This window comes from Erythrolamprus reginae, chromosome 1 (assembly GCF_031021105.1).
Source record: "Erythrolamprus reginae isolate rEryReg1 chromosome 1, rEryReg1.hap1, whole genome shotgun sequence".
NCBI classification, from domain to species: Eukaryota; Metazoa; Chordata; class Lepidosauria; order Squamata; family Dipsadidae; genus Erythrolamprus; species Erythrolamprus reginae.
The window spans coordinates 302,811,390-302,839,231 of NC_091950.1; the positions used below are offsets into that span (position 1 = coordinate 302,811,390).

The following is a 27,842-nucleotide window of genomic DNA, read 5'->3' on the forward strand; positions in this document are numbered from 1 at the left end:
GCTCAGGCAGGGGGTTGGACTTGATGACCTGCATGGTCCCTTTCAACTCTAACAATAAATGAATGAATGAATGAATGAATGAATAAATGTGAAAAGATTAGTTTTTCTTGGAATCTAAATGTTCTGTGTAGAAAAGAAAGTTTTAATTACAATGTCAAGAACATACTAATTGCAATTCCTTTCTTACCTTACCTTATCTATGTATTCTCTGACAGTCACTCATATCATGTCCTTAAGTCACCTTATTTCTCATGGTTCCTCAATATACTTATACTCCAGCAGAGGGCTCAAATATTAAAGAAGGCTGATCTTTAATCAATCATTGTGTCAGCAGTACTTCTGGATTCGAAAAATAAGTAAGAGAGGACATCTAACACAATTGAGTAATAACCTAATTTGGAAATGTAAAACGGGTCAAGGGGAACTTTTTTAGCTGACTTGTATGACATTTTGAATGTATCATTATATGAAGAATTAGGGATTTATCAATAGGAGATATGGCCAGAACAATGTTTGATGTATGTATGTATGTATGTATGTATGTATGTATGTATGTATGTGTGTGTGTGTGTGTGTTTGTGTGTGTATTTATTTATTTATTTATTTATTTGTTTGTTTGTTTGTTTGTTTGACTTGTATGCCGCCCTTCTTCATGTATTCGGGGCGGCTCCCAATACATTAATGACTGAAACAGTATACAATAATGCAGCTAGAACCAATTAATATAAACAGTTATTTTAAAACATTATGAAAAAGCTAATATACAGTGGTACCTAAAGATACGAACCCCTCGTCCTACGAACAACCCGAGATTTTTGCCTCTTCTTACGAACTTTTTTCGTCTTACGAACGCCAAACCTGAACTTCCAGGTTTGCCGTTCGGGAGGCTGCTGGGAAGCCCCCCGGCTGTTTTAAAAGGTGACAGCCGGGCGGCAGGGCTTCCCAGGGGCCTCCCGAACGCCGAACCCAGAAGTTCGGGTTTGGCGTTTGTAAGACGAAAAAAGTTCGTGTTCCCCCTGCCCCCGACCCTTCGCCGTCCCTGCCTTCCTGGGAGAAACGCTGGGGAAGGAAGCAAGTCGGCACCTTCTGCTCCTTCCCAGGGCTGTGAAGAGAAGTTGCCCTGCTGTCCCGAAGGGTCCAGAGCCTCCCATTCTCTTCCTCCCCACCCCTTCACCGTCCCTGCCTTCCTGGGAGAAGCGCTGGGGAAGGAAGCAAGTAGGCACCTTCTGCTCCTTCTCAGCGCTATGAAGAGAAGTTGCCCTGCTGTCCCGAAGGGTCCAGAATTTCATGCTGGATCAATTGTCGGTCCATATGAACAAGAGTTGCATTGCACTGCAACATATTCACTGAAAAATATGTGATAGAGCTATAGAGGTCAGCTCCCATGGAGCTACTGGAAGGCAACTAAAAGAAAAGAATTTGGCCAAATGAAGAAGAGAGAACTTTATATATGCATAAAAAATGAAAAAATGAAAGCTGTAGAATTTCAAGGGACCTAGTGTGCTTATTGTGTAATCTGCATAGGAAAGTACATGTTTCATGCTATGCAAGGAATAATTTTCTTGTGCAATGTTGCAATCTGTAATTGAACTTACATGATCTTGATGTGCTTGTTTTCTGCAAATGCAGCAAAGATCAATACATTGGGTTAATAATTGTAACAATGTTGTCCATTCTCATTTAGTGTAACTGCACATTTATGCAAATAAATGCTGGCAAGCTTTAGCTGGCACTTTAAACATTATCAGTTCAGATGCAAAAATTGCAGAAACATTCTTGACCAAAAGAGTAATAAGAAATCAGAAGTTCATAACAAATCACTTCTATATTATTGTCCGCTTCATGGATATTTCCATGGAGAAAATTGATGTTGTCTACACCATTGTGCATAAGTGTGTAGGTGGTTTGGGTGGTTTGATATGTGTGTTTTCATTATCAGAGATTTTATCAAAAACTCTCACATAATCCAGGGGATGTCTTCTTATGCCTTTCCAAAAGCATTTTACAACATTCAGAGTCAAGATGGTGCAGTGGTTAGGCTGCAGTATTGCAAGGTAATTCTGCCAATTGCCAACAGTTCAATTGTCACTGGTTCAAGGTTCACTCAGCTTTCCATCTTTCTGAAGTCGGTAAAATGAGAACCTAGATTGTGGGGGTCAATAATGCTGACTTTGTAAAAGTAGCGTACAGAGTGGACTGTAAAGCACTATGAAGGTGTATATAAGTCTTAAGTGCTATTTCTATTGCTACTACCCATGAAGAGCAAATGTGGACATCCCAGGAAAATATTTGTAAACTATGGTCCTATTGCACATACACTCTTCTTGATCATGATACTTGAAAAGGTTGTAGCACACTGTTTCTTATTTCTAGCAACTTTAAGACTTGTGGACTTTAGCTGTCTCAGATATAGTTTGGGGACAAGAAGAGGACAATATTATGACAAAAAGAAAAATAAATAGTTTTTGGAATACTTTCGTCCATGGTGAAATGCAAGGGAGGAAAAGACCAGAGTTCTTTTAGTATTACCATTGTTTAGATGCTTTACATTTGTTTGTCCTAATAATTCTTCATATATTTTCACATGATTTGCCCCTCCACAACTTTGTATAAATTGACTCAGCCTTCCATCCTTCCTATGGTAAGATAAAGATTCAGGTTGTTGGAAGCAATATGTTGATTGTAAACCACTTACAGAGTATTTGTAAAGCACTAGAAGTGGTATATAAATTTAAGTGCTAGTGTAGTCCTAGTGCTATTATCCATTTCCTTAGCATTAAAAGGTAGAAAAACATAATCTATTTTTTAATGCAGAAAACACACTAGTTGTTATGACCTGTATAAAGATCTTGTATGATAGATACAATCCATTACATCTTGATCAGTTTTAACTGAAAAAGAATATGTATATTTGTGTGTATTTATACATTTTGAGTATACAGGGAAAAAAACAAAAAGCAAAAATAAATAAAAATAAGTAAAAATAAGGACAAAATAAAAGAAAAACAAGGATAACGGTAGGAATAAATTTTCTTTTTCCTGTTGATAGATTTCTGCTGTCTACCATGGCTGAAGTGATCAAGCATGCCAAGACCAAGGGTAAGTCCAACTGTCCCACTGCGGACAAGCCTCAGGCCGCCACAGCGCCCTCCAACCCACCCACCAGGGACCACTTGCCCATTGGGTTGCAGCCTATGCCTGTTCCCAGGCCTAAGCATAGGAAGGACCAGCAGCTGTCTCCTCTTGCTCTTGTTGTAAGGGCGGATAATTATTATTTTATTTCTTAATATGAAAGCTTCTGTTTGAGACAGATCAAAAACCATAGTACATCTGATTAATCAGTTTTTAGAAGATACTAACATTCTATTATTTCTACTTTGTTTGCCATAGAAGATGGGTGTTAAAATCGATGACTGAAAATGCCAGTTTTAATATCTGAAATATTCCAGGTCCTTTATACAATTCCATTCTGCTGATATCACATGCAATTTTTCTTAACAGTAATATTTTGCTTCAACTATGAAGGCATATAATTTACAAAAATCTGTCCAAGATTTTGGACTACGTCCAAGCAGGAGACTTCTCAGAGTGTCCATAACGTAAGCAATTAGAAAGGCAATTTGAGGAAGACAGTGGAATTTCACTTTTCCTCTACTGTGTAACTATTTTTGGATTTGCAGAAAATTATAGCCATTTTTTAAAAAATAACAATGACTTTTAAAGTTCATGTTACTAATTAAAAATGATAAAAATGTATTAATGCATCTCCTTAAACTCAGAGCCATGCTATATGGGCCCTGTACGGAACATTTTCTAAATTTTGTAATTTTTTTTATATATGACATAAATGAACACAATATAAATTCACTTGCATTTGCATAGGTACAGACCACCCACTCTGTGGTCTCTGTCATCTTTGGAAATTATGGGCCCTTGAAAAATAAGTGTTACTGATGTAGCTTGAAAATTGCTGCTTCTCAGAATATCCATAAGTCCTTTTTCCAATTAGCTTCCTAAGTGTGTCCCAATAAGCCATCTACTGTGAAATAATTTTGCTCAGGGCACCCAAATAAGAGGTAAAAAAAATTCAACATGTCCACCATTTAGCAATCAATGCTTCTCCCCATGACACACTGTGGCGGCCCCAACCCTCTGGAACCAACTCCCCCCAGAGATCAGAATTGCCCCCACCCTCCTTGCCTTTCAAAAGCTGCTTAAAACCCACCTCTGCCACCAGGCATGGGGGAATTAAGACTTTTTCTCCCCCTAGGCCGTCACAACTGTATATATGGTATGCTTGTATGTATGTTTGGTTTTTATATATTAAGGGGTTTTAAATTTGCTTTTAGTATTGGATTTTATTGTACATTGTTTATGATTGTTGTTAGCATATAAATCCAATAAAACTAAACTAAACTAAAAAAAGGAGGGGGGTTCAAACATAAAGAGAGGGGAGGGTGGAGATGTCAGATGAGAAAGGCAAGAAATTTGGGATACATTAACATGTTGTAGTAAGCTTTTTGGGGGGGGGGGTTTGGCATCAGTCAAGGACAGGAGCTTGCCAATTCTATTTAATGTGATGACATTGACTAATAAAAGAACTTAATAGCATAAAGCCAGGATCACTTATAGTATCTTTACAAAGTTTCATCACCATATATTAAAACAGAAATCAACATAAAAGAGAAAAGGAATGACAAAACACATTAAAGGTACCCAAAAGGGAAAAATACATTTAACAAACATAACAAAGACCTCTGACTTTCTTTTATTTCAGAGATTTTAACATTACAACCACTCTCTAGGTTTAAGAAATAACACCAATTTATAAACACTGATAGTCACCATACTCTAAGTTATCAAATGAAAATAATCTTCTACAGTGATACCTCGTATTACGAACTTAATTGGTTCCGGGACGAGGTTTGTAAGATGAAAAGTTTGTAAGATGAAATAATGTTTCCCATAGGAATCAATGGAAAAGCGACTAATGCGTGCAAGCCCAAAACTCACCCTTTTTGCCAGCTGAAGCGCCCGTTTTTGCACTGCTGGGATTCTCCTGAGCTCCCCTCCATGGGAAACCCCACCTCCGGACTTCTGTGTTTTTGTGATGCTGCAGGGGAATTCCAGTAGGGGAATCCCAGCAGTGCCAAAATGGGTGCTTCGCTGGCAACAGAAGTCCAGAGGTGGGGTTTCCCAGCGAGGGGAGCCTCAGCGTAATTGCAGCATCGCAAAAACATGGAAGTCCTCGAAACCCCACCTCCGGACCTCTGTGTTTTTGTGATGCTGCGAGTTTGTTGAGGCTCCCCTCACTGGGAAACCCCACCTCCGGACTTCCATTGCCAGCGAAGCGCCCGTTTTTGTGCTGCTGGGATTCCCCTGCAGCATCGCAAAAACATGGAAGTCCGGAGGTGGGGTTTCCAATGGAAGGGAGCCTTAGGGGAATCCCAGCAGTGCAAAAATGGGCACTTTTCTGGCAACAGAAGTCCAGAGGCAGGGCACCCCACTGGTGGTGGCTTAGGTTTGTAAAGTGAAAATAGTTTGGAAGAAGAGGCAAAAAAAAAATCTTAAACATCGGGTTTGTATCTCGAAAAGTTTGTATGACGAGGGGTTTGTAAGACGAGGTATCACTGTATTTTGAAAGCTAAAATCTTTCTAGTCAAATTCAAACTAATCTACAAACCCCAATGTCATCTTTTAAACCTCTATGTGGCTTGGAGCCAGGATGTTTGAAAGACCGCTTGTCCTTTGTTACCCTATCCCAGTGTTTCCCAACCTTTTTTGAGCCGCGGCACATTATTCATATTTTCAAAATCCTGGGGAACACTGAACGGGGGGATGGGGGGGGGCGCGGGGGGGCTAAAGAAAAGTTTGGACCAAAAAAATCTCTTCCTCCATTTCACTCTATTTCTCCCTCCCTCTTTCTCTTCCTTCCTTCCCTTCTTTCTCTCTCTCCATCCCTCTTTCTTTATTTCTTCCTCTTTTTTGCTCTCTTTCTCTCTCCTTCCCTCCCTCTGTCTTTCTCCCTTGCTCTCTCTCTTCCTCTCTTGCTATCTCTCTTTCATTCTCTCTCTTTTGCTCTCTTTCTGTCTCTCTTGCTATGTCTCTTTCTCTCTTTTTTTCTCTCTCTCTCTTGCTATCTCTTTGTCTCTCTGTCTCTCTTGCTATCTCTTTCTCTCTCTCTTGCTATCTCTTTCTTTCTTTCTTTCTCTCTCTCTTGCTATGTCTCTCTTTCTCTCTCCCTCCCTCCCTCTTTTCTCCCTCCCTCTTTCCTTTCTATCTCTTTCCTTTCTATCTTTCTCTCCGTCCCTCAGCGGCGGCAAAGAAGAAGGAAGGCAGGCTGCAGAGGGCACCGAGGACAAGAGCGCTCGCTCACTCCCTCGCCCTCTGACTTCCCTCCCTCGCTGCTGAAGGGACGAGCGCGGGCACGCTGCAAGAAGGTTTTTTGTTGCTTTTTTTCCCCTTCCCCCACCTCACGGGAGAGAGTGAGAGAGAGAAAGAGCAGCGCCCTGTCGGTTCCGAGCGCAGCCAGGGAAAGCGGCCTCGAGCCGAGTGCGAACTGCGGGATGCGGCAAAGGACTCCTTGTCAACCAAAAAAGGGCGGGGGTGGCAAAGGCAAAGCCTGGGAGGCGGGGAAGGGAAGAGCGGGAGACCCCCAGACAGAACGGCTGAGGGGAAGGAAAGACGGAAGGAGGGAGGGATTGAGAAGCGAAGCCAGCGAGGGCTGAGAGAAAAGGGGAGCGGTCCGCGCGAGAGAGGGGCGGGGCGTGCATTCCCGAAATGGATAGAGAAAGCCCTCTCTCGCAGCGAAAGCGCTCCCAGCCAGGGGGCTGCGAGAGAGGGCTGGGAGCGCTTTCGTCCCGAGGAGCTGAAGCTGCAGCCGCCGCCGCCGCGAGAGAAGTCGTGCCCCAAGGCAGGGGGCAGCGGCGGAGGAGAGGGGGCAGATCGGGCGGAGAGCTTGGCGGCACACCTGCCTGTGTCTCGTGGCACACTAGTGTGCCGCGGCACACCGGTTGGGAAACGCTGCCATAGCCCACCAGACTGGGAAGAAAATGTAGGTTGTTGATCTCATCTATTAGGGAGGTGCATCTTGTGGACCGAGGAGAAGGGCCTTCTCTGTGATGACTTCCTCTGTATGGAATATTATACCCTGGAAATAAGATTACCAAATTAATCAAGCAATATACATTTTCAGGGAGGCAGAAAATATAATAAATGGTTTTAGGTGTTGCGAATATGTTGGTTTCTTTTCATATATTTTTATTTGCCATCTTGTCTTTGTGGGTCTCTCTTTCATGTATAACACCCAGAGTCAGGTAGCTATGGAAATCTAAATCAATAAACAAATGTCATACAATATTTAATAACAACACAGAATTTAATGTTGCTCTGTTTTATGATTCCTGTAGAATTGAGAATTAAACATTACAAGGTCCTATAAAGATTCTTCTTGGAGGTTCATTTAGAAACATAGAAACATAGAAGACTGACGGCAGAAAAAGACCTCATGATCCATTTCTGATTCAAAAGGTGTGTATCACTCATTATTTTCTTCCATTCAGTTGGAAATAGTCTCAGGATCCTCCTGAATATCCCAGCAGAACTTGAAAGGCAGCTTTTCAATCCTCTCCTTAAAGACACGGTCAAACCTTTCATTCTGGGCAACAGTCATGTTGTTCTTCCAGTCCCCAATAGTGCCTGGGAAACAATGGTTAAAAATATGTCAACAGTTTTTGTATTCAATTAAACTAGTCTATTTATGTCATCCTGTCATGAAAAATTTCATTGTTACACATATTTCTGTAACTAGGTTTGTGAATGAATGTATAAAGTATACCTATGGATAAAGGAAGTATACCCTGTTTCAGTTCTATGGGTTGGTGGCGCAGTGGTTATAGTGAAGTACTTCAAGCTACCTCTGCTGATCACCGGCTGCCAGCAGTTGGGCAGATCAAATCTCAGTAGCCTCAAGGTTGACTCAGCCTTCCATCCTTCCAAGATTGGTAAAATGAGGACCCAGATTGTTGGGGGCAATATATGTACTCTCTGTAAACCACTGAGAGAGGGCTGTAAAGACTGAAGCAGTATATACAGTAAATCTAAATGCTATTGCTATTTATGTGTGACAATATACTGAAAATCAGGTCTTAGCAGTTCTTAAAAGTAAGTAAATACAACCTCAGATGAACATGATATAAACCATGTCATGATTTATTTTATAACAAGAAAGCTAAAATGGAGAAGCTATGTGTGTAAAACCTAAAAATCAATAGGTTTGGAGGATTTTGATTTCATTTGGGAATAATTTTGGCCCACTATTCTTTACAACCAGTTAATTGAAGTTTGTGAGCATTTGTTTATGTACAGTTCACTTGAGGTCCCACCACAACATATCAATCATGTTGAAGTCTGGACCTTGACTGGGCCATTGCAACACCTTGATTCTTTTCTTTTTTTAGCCATTCAATGGTCATTTTGCTGATGTGCTTGGGGTCATTGTCCTCTGTTGCATGATCTAATGTTGGCTGTTCTTAGCTCTCAAACAGATGCTTTCACATATGACTCTAGAATACTCTGGTATATATTTATTATTTATTAATTGGATTTGTATGCTGCCCCTCTTTGAGGACTCGGGGCAGCTCACAACATATATAAATACATAGTAATACCTCTTGATCCAATTAACATAATTAAAAACCTTAAAAATCCTTAAAAACACTTTAAAACATTCCTTATCATTCACTCAATTGAGCACACTAAGAACATTCACTGGTCAGGGGGAAGATCTAATGACCTCAGGGCTGGCAGAAAAGATGAGTCTTTAGACTTTTTCGGAAGGCAAGGATGGTGGGGGCAGTTTGAATCTCTGGAGGGAGCTGATTCCAGAGGATGGGCCCCCCACAGGGAAGGCTCTTCCCCTAGGTCCCGCCAGCCGGCATAGTTTGACTGATGGGGCTCTAAGGAGACCAACTCTGTGGGACCTGACCAGAAGCTGGGATTCATGTGGCAGAAGACAGTCTCGGACGTAATCTGGTCCTATGCCATGTAGGGCTTTATAGGTTATAACCAACACTTTCAATTATGTCCGAAAATCAATCGGCAGGCAATGCAGTCTGCAGAGTGATGGTGAGATATGGGCATGTCTTGTGAGGCCTATGACTGTTTGTGTGGCTGCATTTTGGATGATTTGAAGTTTCCAAACACTCTTCAAAGGTAGCTCCATGTAGAGAGCATTGCAGTAGTTCAACCTCAAGGTGATAAGGGCATGAGTGACCGTGAGCAAAGACTCCCTGTCCAAATAGGGCCACAACTGGTGCATAGGCAGACCCAGGCAAATGCTCCTCTCGCCACAGCCAAACGATGATATTCTAAAGTAAGCTATGGAATGAGGAGGATGCCCAAGTTGCGGACCCCCTCTGATGAGATCAATAATTCCACCCCCAGGGTAATGGATGGACAGATGGATGTGTCCTTGGGAGGCAGTACCCACAGCCACTCCATCTTGTCTGGATTGAGCTTGAGCCTGTTGGCACCCATCCAGACCCTGACAGCCTCCAGATATTGGCACATCACTTCCACTGCTTCACCGAGTGGACATGGGGTGGAAATGTACAGCTGAGTATCATCAGCGTACTGATGGTAAATCACCCCCTGCCCTTGGATGATCTCACCCAGCAGTTTCATGTAGATATTAAACAGCAGGCGGGAGAGGACTGACCACGGAGGAACCCCACAAGGTAGGGACCTAGGAGTCAACCTCTTACCCCCTACTAACACCAACTGCAACTGACCAAAGCAGTAGGCAGAGAACCACTGTAGAATGGTGCCTCCCATCCCCAACCCCTCCAGTCGGCGCAGAAGGATACCATGATCGATGGTATTGAAAGCCTACTGAGAGGTCAAGAAGCATCAGGACAGAGGATAAACCCCTGTCCTGGGCCCACCAGCAATTAGCCATCAGCGCAACCAAAGCAGTTTCTGTGCTGTAGCCAAGTCTGAATCCTGACTATCAAGGGCCAAGATTATTGGCTTCTTCCAAGGACCACTAGAGCTGGAGTGACACCACCTTCTCAACAACCTTCCACATAAAGGGAAGGTTGGAGACAGGATGATAGTTATTAAATATGCCTGGGTCCAGGGAAGCTTCTTGAGAAGGGGGCACACAAGTTTCCCCTTGTAGGGAGCTGGAAAGGACCCCTCCCTCTAAGAAGCATTGGTAATCTCCTGGACCTAGCTCCATGTCATGTCCCTGCTGGCCAAGACCAGCCAGGAGCGACACGGGTGCAATAAGCAATTCGCGGAACTCATAGCTCCAATAGCCTTGTCCACTTCATCAAGTGTCACCAGGCCAAACTCACTCCAAACAGGTGGGCTAAGACGGGGCCCTGTCACCTCGACTGACTCATTGTCAGCCGACTCTGTGTTCCAATTGGAGTCAAAATCAATCTGGATCTGAGTGATTTTATCTGCAAAAAACATATTAAATCTATTCATTTATTTATTTATTTATTTATTTATTTATTAGGCTATTGCCCCCACAATCCGGGTCCTCATTTTACCCACCTCGGAAGGATGGAAGGCTGAGTCAACCTTGAGCCAGTGATGAGATTTGAACCACTGACCTTCAGATCTATAGTCAGCTTCAGTGGCCTGCAGTACAGCACTCTACCTGCTGTGCCACCCCAGCTCATAAATGCCTCAGCGCTATCCTGCAATGGTTCCTCAACTCCCCTCGATTAAGGAGGGAGTGAGTCACCCTAAACAGGGCGGCGGGAGGTATTCTGCAGGTGCAGTCAGGCTGACATTGTATGCATGCCTTGTCGACCTGATCGCCACTTTGTAAATCTTAATATGAGCTTTTACAAGTGTTCAGTCAGATTCGGATCTGGTTTTTCTCCAACGCTTCTATAGACTTCTCTTCTGGCATTTCATTCTCTGGCGCTCCTCAGTAAACCAAGGAGATCTCCAGGGTATGTTGCCACAGAGAGATCGCAAAGGCGCAATTCAGTCTAGAGCTTCCGTCACAGCCAAATTCCAGGCTGCAGCAAGGGACTCTGCTGAACTGTGTACAAGCGAATCCTGGCATATTCCAAAAGCATAGCCCCAAATAATGAATTATTACTACTCTACCTTTGCGAAGAAAGATTCCTTTGCTGAAATCTAGGAAACCATGAGGCACGAATGTGTAGTTTGCTCTAGAATCCGCTTTCATGTTATCAAATGTAGCTTTCTCCACCACATCATCCACCTCCTTTTCAGTTAGTTTTTTTCCTAGGAAGTTGCATATTTTCAGTACAGAACTTCTCAGATCCTGCAATTTGATACAGCTTTAAATTAGTTCATTCCTAACAATGGGGGATAGATGGAAAATGATGTTAATATATTTGGGGAACTCAGAAGATTATTACTTCCTTATACATACCTTGTATATTTAATTTTAATTCTTTTCCTACATAACAATAACAACAACAACAACAACAGCAATAACAATAACAATAATCTCAAGGTGAAGCAAACTAAGCACCAGAACAGAAAACCTGTAACTCAATGTCGTATGGACAGTTGGCAGAACAAAGCATTGTATGGCCAGTTCTTGGAGAAGATTGAAGGCAAAGTGGATAAAGAAAAGACCTGGTCATGGCTCATAAGTGGAAAACTCAAAAAGGAGACAGAAGGACTAATACTGGCGGAACAAGAACAGGCCATTAGAACAAATGCTGTCAAAGCCAGAATTGAAAAATCAACAGATGATCCAAAGTGCAGACTCTGTAAAGAAACAGATGAAACAATCGATCACATACTCAGCTGCTGCAAAAAGATCGCACAGACTGACTACAAGCATAGACATGATGCTGTGGCACAGATGATCCACTGGAACTTGTGCCGGAACTACCATTTACCAGTGGCAAAGAACTGGTGGAATCATAAGCCTGAAAAAGTGGTCGAAAATGAACAAGCAAAACTACTGTGGGACTTCTGACTTCATCCTGATTGTGGAGAAAAAGAAAGTATGGATCATCGACATCGCAATCCCAGGGGACAGCAGAATTGAGGAGAAGCAGCTAGAGAAATTAGTGAAATACGAAGCATAAACCAGTGAAAGTGGTCCCAGTGGTACTTGGCACGCTGGGCGCAGTGCCAAAGGATCTCAGCGGACATTTGAAAACCATTGGAATTGACAAAATCTCCATCTGTCAATTGCAAAAGGCCGCTTTACTGGGATCGGCAAACATAATTCGCCGCTACATCACACAGTCCTAGGTGCTTGGGAAGTGCCCGACTGATGATGAAATACGAAATCCAGCATAGTGATCTCATTTGCTGTATTGCATTGACATAACAACAACAACAATAACAATAATTTATTAGATTGTATGCCATCCCTCTCCACAGACTTGGGGTGGCTTACAACAATAATAATAACAATATGGCAATGTAACGTATTTTTAAAAACATCTAAAAACCCATTATTTAAAACCATACAACAAAAGCATACCATACATAAAACTATATAAGCCTGGGGGTGATATCTCAATTCCCCCATGCCTGGTGATACAGGTGGGTCTTAAGCAATTTACGAAAGACAAGGAGGGTGGGGGCAGTTTTGATTCCAGAGGGCCGGGGCCGTCACAGAGAAGGCACTTCCCCTGGGGCCGGCCAGATGACATTGTTTAGTCAATGGGACCTGGGATTTGTGCGGCAGAAGACGGTTCTGGAGGTATTATGGTCTGATGCCATGTAGGTCATTACCAACACTTTGAATTGTGACCGGAAACTGATCGGCAGCCAATGCAAGCCACGGAGTGTTCGAGGGACGTGGGCGAATCTAGGTAACCCCATGATAGCTCTTGTGGCCACATTCTGCACAATCTGAAGTTTCCGAACACTTTTCAAAGGTAGAGAGCATATGGAACATATACTTTGAGATAAAGTATTTTTTAATGAAAGCTGTACATAGGAGCAATATCAATGAACAAAATAAATAATTGCTGCTTTAGGAGAAATTAGTGAAATATCATCTTGCAAATGTTTTCAAGAGGCAAGCTTGCAATATATTTGTGTGCCAAAGATTCAGACTCTTGTATTCTTAGCAATTTTGGCTGCATCAGAGGTTGTCTAATTCCCACACCAGGCTAAAAAATGCCTTGACCTCTCTTAAAAATGCAGTTGAGTTGACTCAATCTCTTTTGAGCCCAAACAGGAAAATATTATAATAAACTTTAGCTAAGAGTTTTCTAATTACAGCTACATTCTGTTAACTGGATTTCCCTTATTTATTATGTAAATCTGTTAAAAATTAAATCAATTTTGTTTTGCTGACCCTGTTTACAAGACATGCATCCTGTGAATTCTAGCATGACAAGCCAAGTGCTCACAAAGACGCCTTTTATTAATGTTTTTGATATCAAGGTGACAGCACTCTAGTTTCCCTTATCATCCTCCTTCCTTTTGAAGAGACCGAAAATTATTTTTCTTCAGAGATCTCAGCAGTCCTCCAGGAGATAATAAATAACCAAGAGGGATTCTGTGGTAACCTCTGCCACTCCCTATTGGAATAAATTATTTACGCATCCCGTTGTTTCTAAAGCTTTGTGTGTTTGATGGTTGTTGATATAGCACTATACAACACAAAAACATCTTACCTTTTTCATTTCTTCATAAGACAGGAAGAGAATATTGAATTCACCCTTATGAGCATACCAGCCTTCTACGTGGTCTAGCCATGAACTACAATAAACTGATAGGAGATAAATAAGTTTAACATAAACATAAGGATTAATTCTTGAATTTCCTCCACTTATCTTTATGATCTTGATGGGCCTAAACATCAAAGCATGACAGCTCAACTAGAGGCTACCCTAATATCCATGAGGCTACCCAAATACCCATGACAGTTCTCTTCAAAGTCACTGATTTCAGTTGTTTTCTCAGTGATGCAACGATCCAGCTGACCATCACTCTCAGGGATAGCAGCAATTGCATTTTGACTTATATACTGCTTTATAGCCTTCTCTAAATGGTTTACAGAGTCAGCCAATTTCCCCCAACAATCTGGCTCCCCATTTTACCGACCTCGGAAGATGGAAAGTGGAGTCAACCTTGAGCCTGTTGAGGTTACAACTGCTTAATTACCGGCAGACGGTAGTCAAGAGAAGTAGCCTGCAGTACTGCATTCTAAATATTGCACCACCATGGTTCTTTTCACATTGTTAATGCTTCATTTTTTTTCATTGTGGGCCTGGTGGGCCTAAAGATCAAAGTATGAGAGGACAACTGAGGGGCTGCCCTAAAATCACTAAATGCAGAGAGGACAGAGAAGGAATGAGAGTTGTAACTAATGTGGTTGAATTCTTCAAATTAAAGGGGTATTTTTGTCACAGTACTGTTATATTGTTTGATTTCTGTGCTTTTCTTATCTTGATTTTTGGAGCAATTTGCTTTAATTCTTTTATACTTCTTCAAATATTCAAAGAATTAACTCTGGTTAGCTCTTTTATCTTTCCAACACTTAAAAAGCTTCCCATGAAATTTCATTTGAGTAACTGGTTCCTTAACTAATATTCATTTTTAAAAAATGTTAGATTCTATACATCCATTCAAATTCATTCACATCCCAATTTTGAGCCACTAAACAATTTCTTCCTATTTTCTCTTCCACATTAAATATATCTTAGTATTTCTAATCTCTCTCTCTTAATAAGCTGGCTTCTTTTCCCTCTTCCACTCACTTTTATTTCATAGTTGTCCTAGGAACACTGCATTCTTCTCTACCCATCTTTTGTATTATAAAATATATGTATAGAGTTTACACAAATTACTACATGAGTATAAAGAATCATTATTAGTTTCTTATATTAGGAGAGAGGGTAGATTGTTTACTCTTGGTGACAAGCATATTGAAACATACTCATAATCCATAACAAAAAGTGACAAAACATTGTCATGATCAAATTCTTCTTACCTCTGCCAGCCAAAAACTTCTCAACAAATGTATCAAAGTCTTTAGGTGTTTCTACTTTGAGAAATAGTTTGTGAAAATGATAGTTAGAAATCAAGACATCCTTTGGATTTCTAAGCACATAAATAATCTGTAAGAGAAAGATGATAATACCCAGTAAAAAAAAAACACCCAAGACAAAACCAAGAAAAAAAGACAGATTGACAGCAAAGCATACAGAGAGTGCATCAAGTTTCTCTCACACATTCATCTAATGGGCTCTAATACAGTGATCCCTCGATGTTCGCGATCTCGATGTTCACGAAACACTATATCGCGATTTTTCCCACGATGACGTCACTCTCTTCCTTCCTCTTGCTCTCGAGCGGTGGGGCGGCGGGCGGGCAGGTGAACAGGCGAGCGGCAAACAGCGGGTGGGGCGGGTGAACGGGCGAGCGGCAAACGGCGGGCGGGGCGGGTGAACGGGCGAGCGGCAAACGGCGGGCGGGCAGGTGAACGGGCGAGCGGCGGGCGGCGGGCGGGCGGGTGAACGGGCGAGCGGCAAACAGCGGGTGGGCGGGTGAACGGGCGAGCAGCAAATGGCGGGCGGGCGAACAGGCGAGCGGCAAATGGCGGGCGGGCATCAGCGAGGAGCCGAGGCGGCGGGGAAGACCCAGGGAAGGTTCCTTCGGCCGCCCAGCAGCTGATCTGCTCGGTAGCGCAGCAGCAGCGAGGAGCCGAAGATCGGGGTTTCCCCTTTGCGTGGGCGGCTGGGAAACCCCGATCTTTGGCTCCTCGCTGCTGCTGCGCTACCGAGCAGATCAGCTGCTGGGCGGCCGAAGGAACCTTCCCTGGGTCTTCCCCGCCACCCACACGCAAACCCCCACCATCTGCGCATGCGCGGCCATGAAAAAAAGGGCGCGCATGCGCAGATGGTGTTTTTACTTCCGGAACCCTACATCGTGAAAAATCGATTATCGCGAGGGGTCCTGGAACGGAACCCTCGCGATAATGGAGGGATCACTGTATATCATGGGATCTCAGAGCTCATTAGCAAAACCTTGTTTAAGAGCCTTCTAGCAGACCAACAGGAATGGGGCCAACCTCGTCTTGGAGCAATGATTTTCCATATGGCAGAGACCACAGAAGTAAAGGCTTTCCTCAGGGATCCTGACTGACAAATCTCCCTAAATGATGGGATCCCGACATGCCTTCCTGCTTGACGTGGGGGAATGCATAGTTGCAACTGGGGAGGGAAGGCCCTTCAAATAACATGTTCCCAACTGATGAAGATTTAAAGATCAAAACCAGCACCATGAATAAGATCTAGAAATAAGCTAGTAGTCAATGCAGTTTCCAAAGCAAAGTGTAATGTATGCAGTGCTATACAATACACAAATGCCCATTTTTGCTGCATTTTGTACCACTGAAGTTTCCTGGTGATGGGCATGTGTGACTGAGGTTTGAAATTTTGAGACGGCAGTTTGAGGGCTCTTTAGTACCCCTCAACTGGATATCCTTCTGATATGTTAAGTTAGCAACTGTCCATGGAACAAAAAGTGTTACGATGTATCTGGGAGTGTCACCTTGGGAAAAATAAGCTTAGGGGGTTCAATTTTCAGTTCGATTCTTAGCTACTTCTGCTGGGCATGACCTTCTGATTTTAGCACTGATTTGTACCATTGTATATTGGTCAATAAAACATTCAGATACAATGTTAAGTTGGCTTTGCTCAAAATTTAAGAAAAGTATATCTCAGAGTCCATTTTGAACTTCAAAAGTGAACTTTACTAAATCAGAAGTGAATGCATTGAAAGAAAAGAAAGTCTGAGGAAAAGAGTGCGATAGTTGCCCATATCAAAGTAATCCCAATTGCCCCCCTTGGCAAAGCAACCAATCCCCATTGTCCATCTTCGTTAGGTGGACACAACTTCATCATATTTTTGGAATGCATGCCACTAACGTACCCTTTCTTACCCCTTCCCAGGAGAAACAAAACTCTCCTGGCCTTCACCAGAAGAAACAAAACTTACTTGGGCCCGTCCAGCAGACTTCCCCCTCCCAAATTCCAACACCTACCCCACCCCTGTTTCTCATGAAAACTGAAGCACAGTTTAAGGATGAAACATAGCAAGGCTGACATACAGAGCTAAAAGAACAGAAAAGAATGCAGACAGCACCCCACTACACCTGACAAGTAAACAAAATATATCCTACTTTTCCTTTTTTATTTTGTAATCCTTTGGGTATCAAATAGTAGGGCATGTGGGAAGAAATGATACGAGGTGATGGGCATAAATATACATGGAAAATATCATACTCCAGCCATGGTGCCCTGCGAAGCAGGGTAATGTTTTCAGTTCCATCTCGATGACCTTCATAAAGAATCAAGCTGACAATATTCTGAGTCCATATTGTCCCTGCAAACAATGAATAATTAAATTAATTCACCCATTATTATTTGGAGAAGATTGACGTTATGCAAAGCTAAGCTTCCTATCAGGGAGAATAGAAATAACAATAGCATTTAGACTTATATAAAGCTTCATAGTGCTTTTACAGCCCTCTCTAAGCAGTTTGCAGAATCAGCCTATTGCCCCCAACAATCTGGGTCCTCATTTTACCCACCTCGGAAGGACGGAAGGCTGAGTATACCTTGAGCCGGTGGTGAGATTTGAACTGCTGAATGAGAGCTAGCAGTTAGCTGAAGTAACGTTCAGTGCTGCACTCTAACCACTATACCACTCCGAATAGCAAACATTTCAGAGATGCATAAATATAATTAACTCCAATGAAAATGATAGAGTAAGCTGATGGATGGATGAGAAATGAATTGCTATTTATTTGCACATTTATTTCTATCTGGCCTTTATTAGTTTTAGAACTTACTCAAGGTGGCAAATATATCTAAGACTTCTTCCTCCTCCTATTTTCCTCACAACAACTCTGCGAGATAGATTGGCGAGGGAGAGTGACTAGCTAAGAGTGACCCATTCAGCAACACAGAATAAAATATAAATATAAGCTTTATTTTCCCAATATTTCCAGCTTCTTAAAATATGCTAAATGTTAAAATCTGGTTATAACACAACAGAGTTACAGCAACCAAAATACTGAGGAACTAAGTAACAACATTAGAGACAAGATTAATTTTGAATTTACCAGATTTAGGATATGTGATTATGAATGTATCATCATCATGGATTTTAAAACTGTCCAGTGTATCTAAATTTTCAGGTGAGACCAAGCCAGTTATGAAATAGAATCCTTTGTATTTGAACAGGGACTTATCCTCTGGCTCCATTTCTTCAACTGTTGATGTAATAATAAAGCAATTATCAATGCTTCCTACATTATGGTCAATATTGTATTAATTCAGTTCTTTAAAAATCATGAATCTTGCTAAAATTAAAAAAAATGGTATATATGTTTAAAGATTAGTTTTTCTTTGAATCTAAATGTTCTGGGTAGAAGAGAAAGTTTTAATTACAATGTTAAGAACATGCTAATTGCAATTCTTTTCTTACCTAATCTATATATTCTCTAACAGTCAGTCATATCATGTCCTTAAGTCATCTTATTTCCAATGGCTCCTTAAACTCCAGCAGTGTGCTTAAATATTGAAGAAGGCTGATCTTTAGTCAATCATTGTGTTAGCAGTGTTCTGTATTCCAAAAATGAATAACAGGATTGAATAATTACCTAATTTAAAAATGTAAAATGGGTCAAGGGGAACTTTTTTAGCTGATGTAGTCTTGTATCACCTTTTGAATGTATCATATCATCCACTGTTCCCTGAAAGCTGTGCGCCCGTGCACCCGTGCGCCCCAAAACACCCCTCCCGCGCACCCTTTTTCATGGCTGTGCACTCCCCATCCCCATCGCCGGCGAAGGCTTTTCTTATTTTGAATGTTCCGAGTTAGCTGGTATGGAGATAGGGAGTGCGCGCAACCGCCCACGCCCCCCGACATTTAATATTACCTTCGCCAGCCTCCACTGAGAAGAACCGAGAGAGAACGAGAGTGAGTGAGAGCAACAGACAGCAAGATAGTGAGAAAGAGAGAGAGAGAGAAAGGGGGGAGAGAAAGAGATAGCAAGAGAGAGAGAACGAGAGAAAGAGTGTGAGAAAGAAAACAAGAGAGAAAGTGAGTGAGTGAGAGAAAGAAAATGAGAAAGAGAGAAAAAGAGAAAGAGCAAGAGGGGGAGAGAGAGAGAGAAAGAAAGAGAGATGAGAGAAAGGAAGAAAGTGAGAGAGAGGAAGAAAGAAAGAGAGAGAGAGACAGAGAAAGCAAGAGAGAGAGAAGAGTGGAAGGAAGAGATAGAGGGAAATGATAGAAAAAAGGGGAGAAAAGAGAAATGAGAAAATGATTGAGGCAGAGAATGACAGGAAAGAGAGAAAAACAGAGAGAGAAGTGACTCTTGATTTAAAGCATAGGGTAAAAGCACTTAAATAATAACAGAGAAAAAAAACCCAGCCCTCACCTGTTTTTAATAGTTATGTTTTTGGTTTTGCTGGTTGATTTAGTTTTAATAGTAATGGATTTTGGTTTTTTTTAATTATTAATTTCTTTTAATAAAAAAGAAGGGATTTTTTTCTTATGTATTCATTCATTCATTCATTCATTCATTCATTCATTCATTCATTTATTTATTTATTTATTTATTTATTTATTCTATGCCGCCCAGTCCCAAAGGGACTGTCGCTCAGACACTATACTTTTCCGCCCACACCGAATAAAAATTAGAGGGTACATTGATATCATACCTATTTTATATATGTTATATATTCTATATATTTTTTGTATATTTTATATATTTTATAGCCAAATTTTTATGTTTATTGTTTTTAGTTAAATTATCTGGGGATTTTAATTGATAGATAATTAGGATGGATGTATATTAATTCTTTCTTAACTAATTTAAGGGGTTAACTTATATATGTTATGAGTGAATGGACTATTTTATTAATGTTTTAATTAATTTTCATTTTAAATTAATTATTGGGGTCACCTAACAATGTCTATAACTACTGGAATGAATGGAATGGTGTGAATGGGAGTGGATGGGAGGAGGATGGTAGATGAAATGGGGTGGGTGGGATTATAATATGCATGAAGTGAAAGAATACGATATGAATGAAATTCTTGGCACACCTGATGCTGGAGAGGCAGGAGGGGAGGGGGCACTTATCTCTGGGGTGGCAGAAGGTCAAAATATCCCAGTCTTGCTGGGGAGAGGCAGATATGGCAGGGGCCATGGAGCTAGCCATTCCAGGGTAAGGAGGGATCGCTGCTTAGTAGCGATCCCTTCTTCTGGCTCCATGAGCTCAACTCAAAGAACTGGTGATGAGTGTAATTCTGGCCCTGGGTTCAAGCTGCTGCTACTAAATGCCAGGTCGGCGGTAAATAAAGCTCTCCTCATCCGGGATTTGATCTTGGATGAGGAGGCCGACCTGGCTTGTGTGACCAAGACCTGGCTGGGCCCGGAGGGAGGAGTTCCTCTCTCTGAAATTTGCCCAACCGGGTTTTGGATATGGCATCAGCCCCGACCCCAGGGAAGGGGGGGAGGAGTGGCTATTAGTAGCCAGGGAGAGCCTTTTCCTGCGTAGACTCGTTGCTCCAGAGATTGTGGGTTGCGAGTCCCTCCTGGTGAAGTTGGACTTAGGGATTCAGGTGGGCTTGTTACTCTCATACCTGCCTCCCAGCTGCGTGTCAACAGCCCTGCCTGTGCTGCTCGAGGAGGTAGCCGGGCTGGCAGTGGGGTTCCCCAGACTTATTGTCTTGGGGGATTTTAACCTGCCGTCGCTCGGTGAAACCTCTGGACTAGCACAGGAGTTCATGGCCACCATGACAGCCATGGACCTGACTCAAGTAGTACAGGGGCTGACTCATGAGGTGGGGGGGCATGCACCCAACATGGTATTCCTCTCTGAGCAATTGAGTAATGATGTGAGACTAAGGGGCTTAGAAGTGTTGCCTTTGTCATGGTCAGATCATTTTCTACTGCGGCTTAACTTCCTGGATCCAATCCTTCCCCGCAGGAAGGCGGAACCGATTAAGAGGTTCCGCCCCAGATGCCTGATGGATCCAGAGGGCTTTCAGAGGGCGCTTGGGGGTTTTCCAGATACACTTGTCCACAGTTTGGCAGAGTCTCTTGCTGAGGCCTGGAACAAGGCTGCAGTGGAGGCTCTTGACCAGATTGCGCCATTGCAACCTCTCCGGGGCACTAGACCCCGTAGAGCCCCATGGTTCAACCAGGAGCTCCGGAGTTGAAATGCCAGAAGAGATGTCTAGAGAAGCGATGGAGGAAAAGTAAGTCAGAATCTGATCGAACACTTCTAAGAGCTCATATTAAGACTTACAAAGTGGCGCTCAAGGCGGCATATGTGCATATCATGCCGCCTTGATTGCATCAGCGGAATCTCACCTGGACGCTCTGTTTAGGGTGACCCGCTCCCTTCTTAACCAGGGGGGAGTTGGGGAGCCCTTGCAGAGTAGTGCCAAGGATTTTAATACATTTTTCGCTGATAAAATCGCTCGGATCTGGGCAGACCTCGACTCCGATTGGATAGCAGAGTCGACTGACAATGAGTCACTATGACAATGAGTCAGTCGAGGTGACTCAGGCCCATACTTGTCCACCTGTCTGGGAAGAGTTTGATGTGGTGACACCTGATAAAGTGGACAAGGCCATTGGAGCTGTGAGTTCCATCACCTGTTTACTGGATCCATGTCCCTCCTGGCTGGTTTCGGCCAGCAGGGAGGTGACATGGAGCTGGGTCCAGGAGATTGTCAATGCTTCTTTGGGGAGGGGGTACTTGCCAGCACCCTACAAGGAGGCACTTGTGTGCCCCTTCCTCAAGAAGCCTTCCCTGGACCCAGCCGCACTTAATAACTATTGCCCAGTCTCCAACCTTCCCTTTATGGGGAAGGTTGTTGAGAAGGTGGTGGCGCTCCAGAGGTCCTTGGAAGAAGCCGATTGTCTAGGTCCTCAACAGTCGGGTTTCAGGCCCGGTTACAGCACAGCAACTGCTTTGGTCGTGTTGATGGATGATCTCTGGCAGGTCCGGGACAGGGGTTTATCTTCTGTCCTGGTGCTCCTTGACATCTCAGCAGCTTTTGATACCATCAACCATGGTATCCTTTTGCGCCGGCTGGAGGGGTTGGGAGTGGGAGGCACTGTTCTTCAGTGATTCTCCTCCTACCTCTCTGGTTGGTTGCAGTTGGTGTTAGTGGGGGGTCAGAGGTTGACCCCAAGTTCTCTCCCTTGTGGCATGGGGTGAGGTATCATCAGTACGTGGATGATACCCAGCTTTACATCTCCACCCCATGTCCAGTCAATGAACAACATACCCAAACTCAACCCTGATAAGACGGAATAGCTGTGGGTTTTGCTTCCCAAGGAGAACTCCATCTGTCCGTCCATTACCCTGGGGGGGAATTATTGACCCCCTCAGAGAGGGTCTGCAACTTGGGCATCCTCCTCAATCCACAGCTCACATTAGAGAAACATCTTTCAGCTGTGGCGAGGGGGGCGTTTGACCAGGTTCGCCTGGTGCACCAGTTGCGGCCCTATCTGGACCGGGAGTCACTGCTCACAGCCACTCATGCCCTCATCACCTTGAGGTTTGACTATTGTAACGCTCTATACATGGGGCTACCTTTGAAAAGTGTTCAGAAACTTCAGATCATGCAGAATGCAGCTGCGAGAGCAATCATGGGCTTTCCTAAGTATGCCCATGTTACACCAACACTCCGCAGTCTGCATTGGTTGCCGATCAGTTTCCGGTCACAATTCAAAGTGTTGGTTATGACCTATAAAGCCCTTCATGGCACTGGGCCAGGATATCTGCGAGACCACCTTCTGCCGCAAGAATCCCAGCGGCCGGTTAGGTCCCACAGAGTTGGTCTTCTCTGGGTCCCGTCGACTAAACAATGTCATCTGGCGGGACCCAGGGCAAGAGCCTTCTCTGTGGCGGCTCCGACCCTCTGGAATCAACTCCCCCCAGAGATTAGGACTGCCCCCACCCTCCTTGCCTTTTGTAAACTCCTTAAAACCCACCTCTGTCGTCAGGCTTGGGGGAACTGGGACATCCCCCCCTTGCCTATGTAACTTTGTGCATGATATGACTGTGTGTATGTATTTTATCTACTGGGGTTTTTTTTAAAGACTTTGTAATGTAAAACTGTTATTTTAGATTTTAATTATTAGACTTGTTACCATGTATTGTTTTTATCACTGTTCTGAGCCACCCCGAGTCTACGGAGAGGGGTGGCATACAAATCTAATAAATACTAATAATAATTACTGTATATTAAAAAATGTGGATTTATCAATAGGAGATGCGGTCAGAACATTTATCTATCTATCTATCTATCTATCTATCTATCTATCTATCTATCTATCTATCTATCTATCTATCATCTATCTATCTTTCTATCTATCATCTATCTATCTATCTATCTATCTATCTGTTCACCTACCTACCTACCTACCTACCTACCCATCTATCTATCTATCTATCTATCTATCTATCTATCTATCTATCTATTCACCTACCTACCTACCTACCCACCCACCAACCCACCCATCTATCATCTATCTATCTATCTATCTATCTATCTATCTATCTATCTATCTATCTATCTATCTATCTATCTATCTATCTATCTATCTATCTATCTATCTATCTATTCACCTACCTACCTACCTATCTATCTACCTATCTATCTATCTATCTATCTATCTATCTATCTATCTATCTATCTATCTATTCACCTGCCTACCTACCTACCCACCCACCAACCCACCCACCCACCCACCCACCTATCATCTATCTATCTATCTATCTATCTATCTATCTATCTATCTATCTATCTATCTATCTATCTATCTATTCACCTACCTACCTACCTACCTATCTATTCACCTACCTACCTACCTACCTACCTACCTACCTACCTACCTACCTATCTATCTATCTATCTATCTATCTATCTATCTATCTATCTATCTATCTATCTATTTATTGGACTTGTATGTCGCCCCTCTCTGTGGACTAGGAGCAGCTCACAGCACATTAATGACTAAACAGTATACAATAATACAACTAGACCCAATTAATATAAACAGTTAATTTAAAACATTATAAAAAAGCTAAATATTAAAATCATTCATACAATTACAAGCGTAAACATACTAAACATTCAATGGCAAGAGGCTGAGGTTTGATGCCCAAAGCCTGACGGCATAAAGGTATTGCATTTTTTTTTTGCCCAAACCTGATTCCCAATTCCAATTTACATATATCATATAAACTTACATAAGAGTTGTTATATTATTGTCCCTCTCCAAAGGGAACAGTACCTGGATGCAAATCTAAGAGCCATTCTAAATAGTTACAATCATACCAGAAAAATCTTAGCTGTTCCTTGAAAACCCATTCAATATGGTGAGAATATATAATTAGAATTTCATGCTGGATCAACTGTCGGTCCATATGAACAAGAGTTGCATTGCATGCTGTGGCTTCTGAATATTCACTGAAAAATATGTGATAGAGCTATAGAGGTCAGCTCCCATGGAGCTGCTGGAAGGCAACAAAAACAAAAGATTTTGGCCAAATGAAGAAGGGAGAACTTTATATATGCATAGGAAATGAAAGCTGTAGAATTTCAAGGGACCTAGTGTGCTTATTGTGTAGTCTGTATAGGAAAGTACATGTTTCAGGCTATGCAAGGAATGATTTTATTGTGCAATGTTGCAATCTTTAATTGAACTTACACGATCTTGATATGCTTGTTTTCTGCAAATGCAGCAAAGTTCAATACATTGGGTTAATAATTATAACATCCTCATTTAGTGTAACTGCACATTTATTCAAATAAATGCTTGCAAATTTTAGCTGGCACTTTAAACTTTATCAGTTCAGATGCAACAATTGCACAAACATTCTTGACCAAAAGAGTAATAAGAGATCAGAAGTTCATAACAAATCACTTCTATATTATTGTCTGCTTCATGGATATTTCCATGGAGAAAATTGTTGTTGTATACACCAGTGTTTCACAACCTTGGCAACTTGAAGATTCCTGGACTTCAACTCCCAGAATTGCCCGAATTCTGGGAGTTGAACTCCAAATATCTTCAAGTTGCCAAGGTTGGGAACACACTGGTCTACACCATTGTGCATAAGTGTGTAGATAGTTTGGGTGGTTTGATATGTGTGTTTTCATTATCAGAGTTTTTATCAAAAGCTCTCATAAAGTCCAGGGGATGTCTTCTTATGCCTTTCCAAAAGCTTACTTTAAGCACCAGGATGGTGCAGTGGTTAGGCTGCAGTATTGCAAGGTAATTCTGCCAACTGCCAACAGTTCAATTGTCAGTGGCTCAAGGTTCACTCAGCCTTCCATCCTTCTGAAGTTGGTGAAATGAGAACCCAGATTGTGGGAGTCAATAATGCTGACTCTGTAAAAGAAGCTTACAGAGAGGGCTGTAAAGCAGTATGAAGCTGTATATAAGTCTTAAGGGCTATTTCTATTGCTATTACCCATGAAGAGCAAATGTGGACATCCCTGGAAAGTATTTGTGAACTAATGTCCTATTGCACATACTCTTCTTGATCATGATACTTGAAAAGGTTGTAGTACACTGTTTCTTATTTCTAGCAACCTTAAGACTTGTGGACTTGTAGAATTAGCTGTCTCAGATATAGTTTGGGGACCAGAAGAGGACAATATTATGACAAAAAGAAAAATAAGTAGTTTTTGGAATACCTTTGTCCATGGTGAGATGCAAGGGAGGAAAAGACCAGAGTTCAATTTTGTTCTGTCAGTGTTATAATTGTTTAGATGCTTTATATTTGTTTGTCCTAAAGATTCTTCATATATTTTCACATGATTTGCCTTAGGTTCATGATTTGTTCTTGAATGTAGACAACTTTACAACTTTGTGTAAATTGACTCAGCCTTCCATCCTTCCTATGGTAAAATAAAGATCCAGGTTGTTGGAAGCAATATGTTGACTGTAAACCAATTACAGAGTATTGTAAAGCACCAGAAGTCGTCCATAGGTTTCAGTGCTTGTGTAGTCCTCGTGCTATTGTCCATTACCTTAGCATTAAAAGGTAGAAAAGCATAATCCATTTCTTAATTCAGATAACACATTAATTGTTATCACTAGTGTTGGGCGAACCCAACGAAGTTCGAGTTCGGCATGTTCGGAGGAACTTGGCGGCGGAGCTTGGGTAAGTTCACCGAACCTGAACCCCAACCCGAACCCCAACACTTCTGGCCCTGCCCTTCCGTCTTCCGCCAAAGCAGCCCGTGTCTGCCTGTCTCCTTTTATTTCTTTGGAAAAGGCTTGGATGCCACAGCCGCACCTTTTCCGTAAGAAATAAAAGGAGACAGGCGGCCACGGGCTGCCCTGGGCATTGGGCACAATAGTGGGGGAGAGTCATGCCACCTCCGAGCCCAAAATTTCCCCGCCAAAATGGGGGAGTTGAGGAGGAAATAAAGCCACTCCTTCCTGGCCTGTGGCTTTATTTCTTTCTCAACTCCCCTGTTTTGGCCCCGGCCAAGAAGGAGTCTCTGTGATGTCAAAGCCCTGCCCCTGGAATCCCCTCGTGGGTGGCAAGCAAATGGGATTCCTCGCCTCCTTTTGCTTGCAGTGCCTTTCCCAAGGTGGGGAAATTTTGGGCTCGGAGGCAGCGCGGCTCTTCCCCACTGTTGCGTCCATTGCCCAGGGCAGCCTTAGCTCACCCCAGCACTCTTTGTAGCGCAACAGGGGGGGAGAGCTACACCGCCTCCAAGCCCAAAATTTCCCCGCCTCGGTAATGGCACTGCAAGGAAAAGAAGGTGGGGAATCCCATTTGCTTGCCGCCTATGAGGGTATTCCAGGGGTGGGGCTTTGATGTCACGCAGACTCCTTCCTGGCCGGGGCCAAAACAGGGGAGTTGAGGAAATAAAGCCACAGGTCAGGAAGGAGTCTCCATGACATCAAAGCCTGCGGGCCTTGGCCCAGGACAACACGCAGCTGCTGGTGGGCCAGCTGTTGGTGCTGCCATCTGAGCAGCTGGAAGCTGGCGCACGGCCCATGGTGGCCTGGCTGCCCAAGCCATCAACGCACCTGCCCAGGGAGAAGCAGCTTCCCAAGTAGGAGCAGTTCGCGTGCCTCAAGGGCATCTGGCCAATGTGCGGCATGCTGGTCTGGGACGAAGATGTCTAGGAGTGGAGGTGGCACTGGGGTTACCATCGAGCCGGCGGCGACTCCTCCCATGACTGGCTCTTGGAAGTGCCCAACTTGGCCAACCCCATGGAGGACCAGTTTGCCAAGCGGCGCCATGAGAAGCGCGAGCAGGTGGCATGCAATGAGCTCAACCACCTGAGGAACCTGGTGTGTGCTCAGTGGGGCCGCCCGGCCGCCGACCTCCACCTGACTGGCCACCAAGACCGGGCTGAGATGAGCCGCATTGCTATCCTGGCTCGCGTCTCCACTGGAAGGGGAGAAGAAGCGGCACCTGGAGCTAGCCCGCAGCCTGAGTAGCAAGAAGCCTGCCCTGAACCTCACCCTTGCTGTCTCCCCCCAGCGCTTCACCTCCCGCTGGGCAAGAGGGCTCGGGAGGCAGTTTCTGCCAGCCGGCTATTAAGGATCCCAGCTGGCAGCTTCAAGCAGGCGGTGGGCGGGAGGGGGAGGCGGGGAAGGCTCTGACTCAGATTGAGCTTTTGTCCAGATCGAGCTGGAGAAAAGTGTAATTGTCTGAAACCTGTGGGGAGCTCCTGGATTTGGGATTAGCCCTCAAAGCCGCCATCGCCAGCCCCAGATAACCTCAACGGTGGTGGCTACGGTAAAAGAAGACATAAGCAAACCAATCACGGGGTGCCTCCAGCTTGATCCAGCTCGCAGA

General features: G+C 43.3%; 2 protein-coding genes and 1 pseudogene across 2 annotated transcripts in view; 1 reads left to right on the forward strand and 2 right to left on the reverse strand.

Moving 5' to 3' along the window:
* Positions 1–19,679, reverse strand: part of LOC139157052 (uncharacterized) — a 288,628-nt gene extending 268,949 nt beyond the window's left edge. The window contains exon 1 of the mRNA XM_070733394.1: positions 19,341–19,679. The gene's annotated coding sequence lies outside the window, so the exon portion shown is untranslated. The remainder of the gene's footprint in view (positions 1–19,340) is intronic.
* LOC139157055 (amine sulfotransferase-like) lies at positions 7,378–18,558 on the reverse strand. Its single transcript, XM_070733400.1, has 7 exons — positions 18,466–18,558; positions 18,101–18,250; positions 17,156–17,358; positions 14,963–15,089; positions 13,644–13,738; positions 11,131–11,311; positions 7,378–7,698 (listed from the first exon to the last, which is right to left on the reverse strand). Exons 2-7 carry the CDS (start codon positions 18,240–18,242, stop codon positions 7,559–7,561), a joined length of 888 nt encoding a protein of 295 aa, XP_070589501.1. The 5' UTR covers positions 18,243–18,250; positions 18,466–18,558; the 3' UTR covers positions 7,378–7,558.
* A 579-nt stretch (positions 19,680–20,258) lies between the features above and the next one.
* Positions 20,259–27,584, forward strand: LOC139174825 (ribosome biogenesis regulatory protein homolog; annotated as a pseudogene).
* Positions 27,585–27,842: the final 258 nt, after the last annotated feature.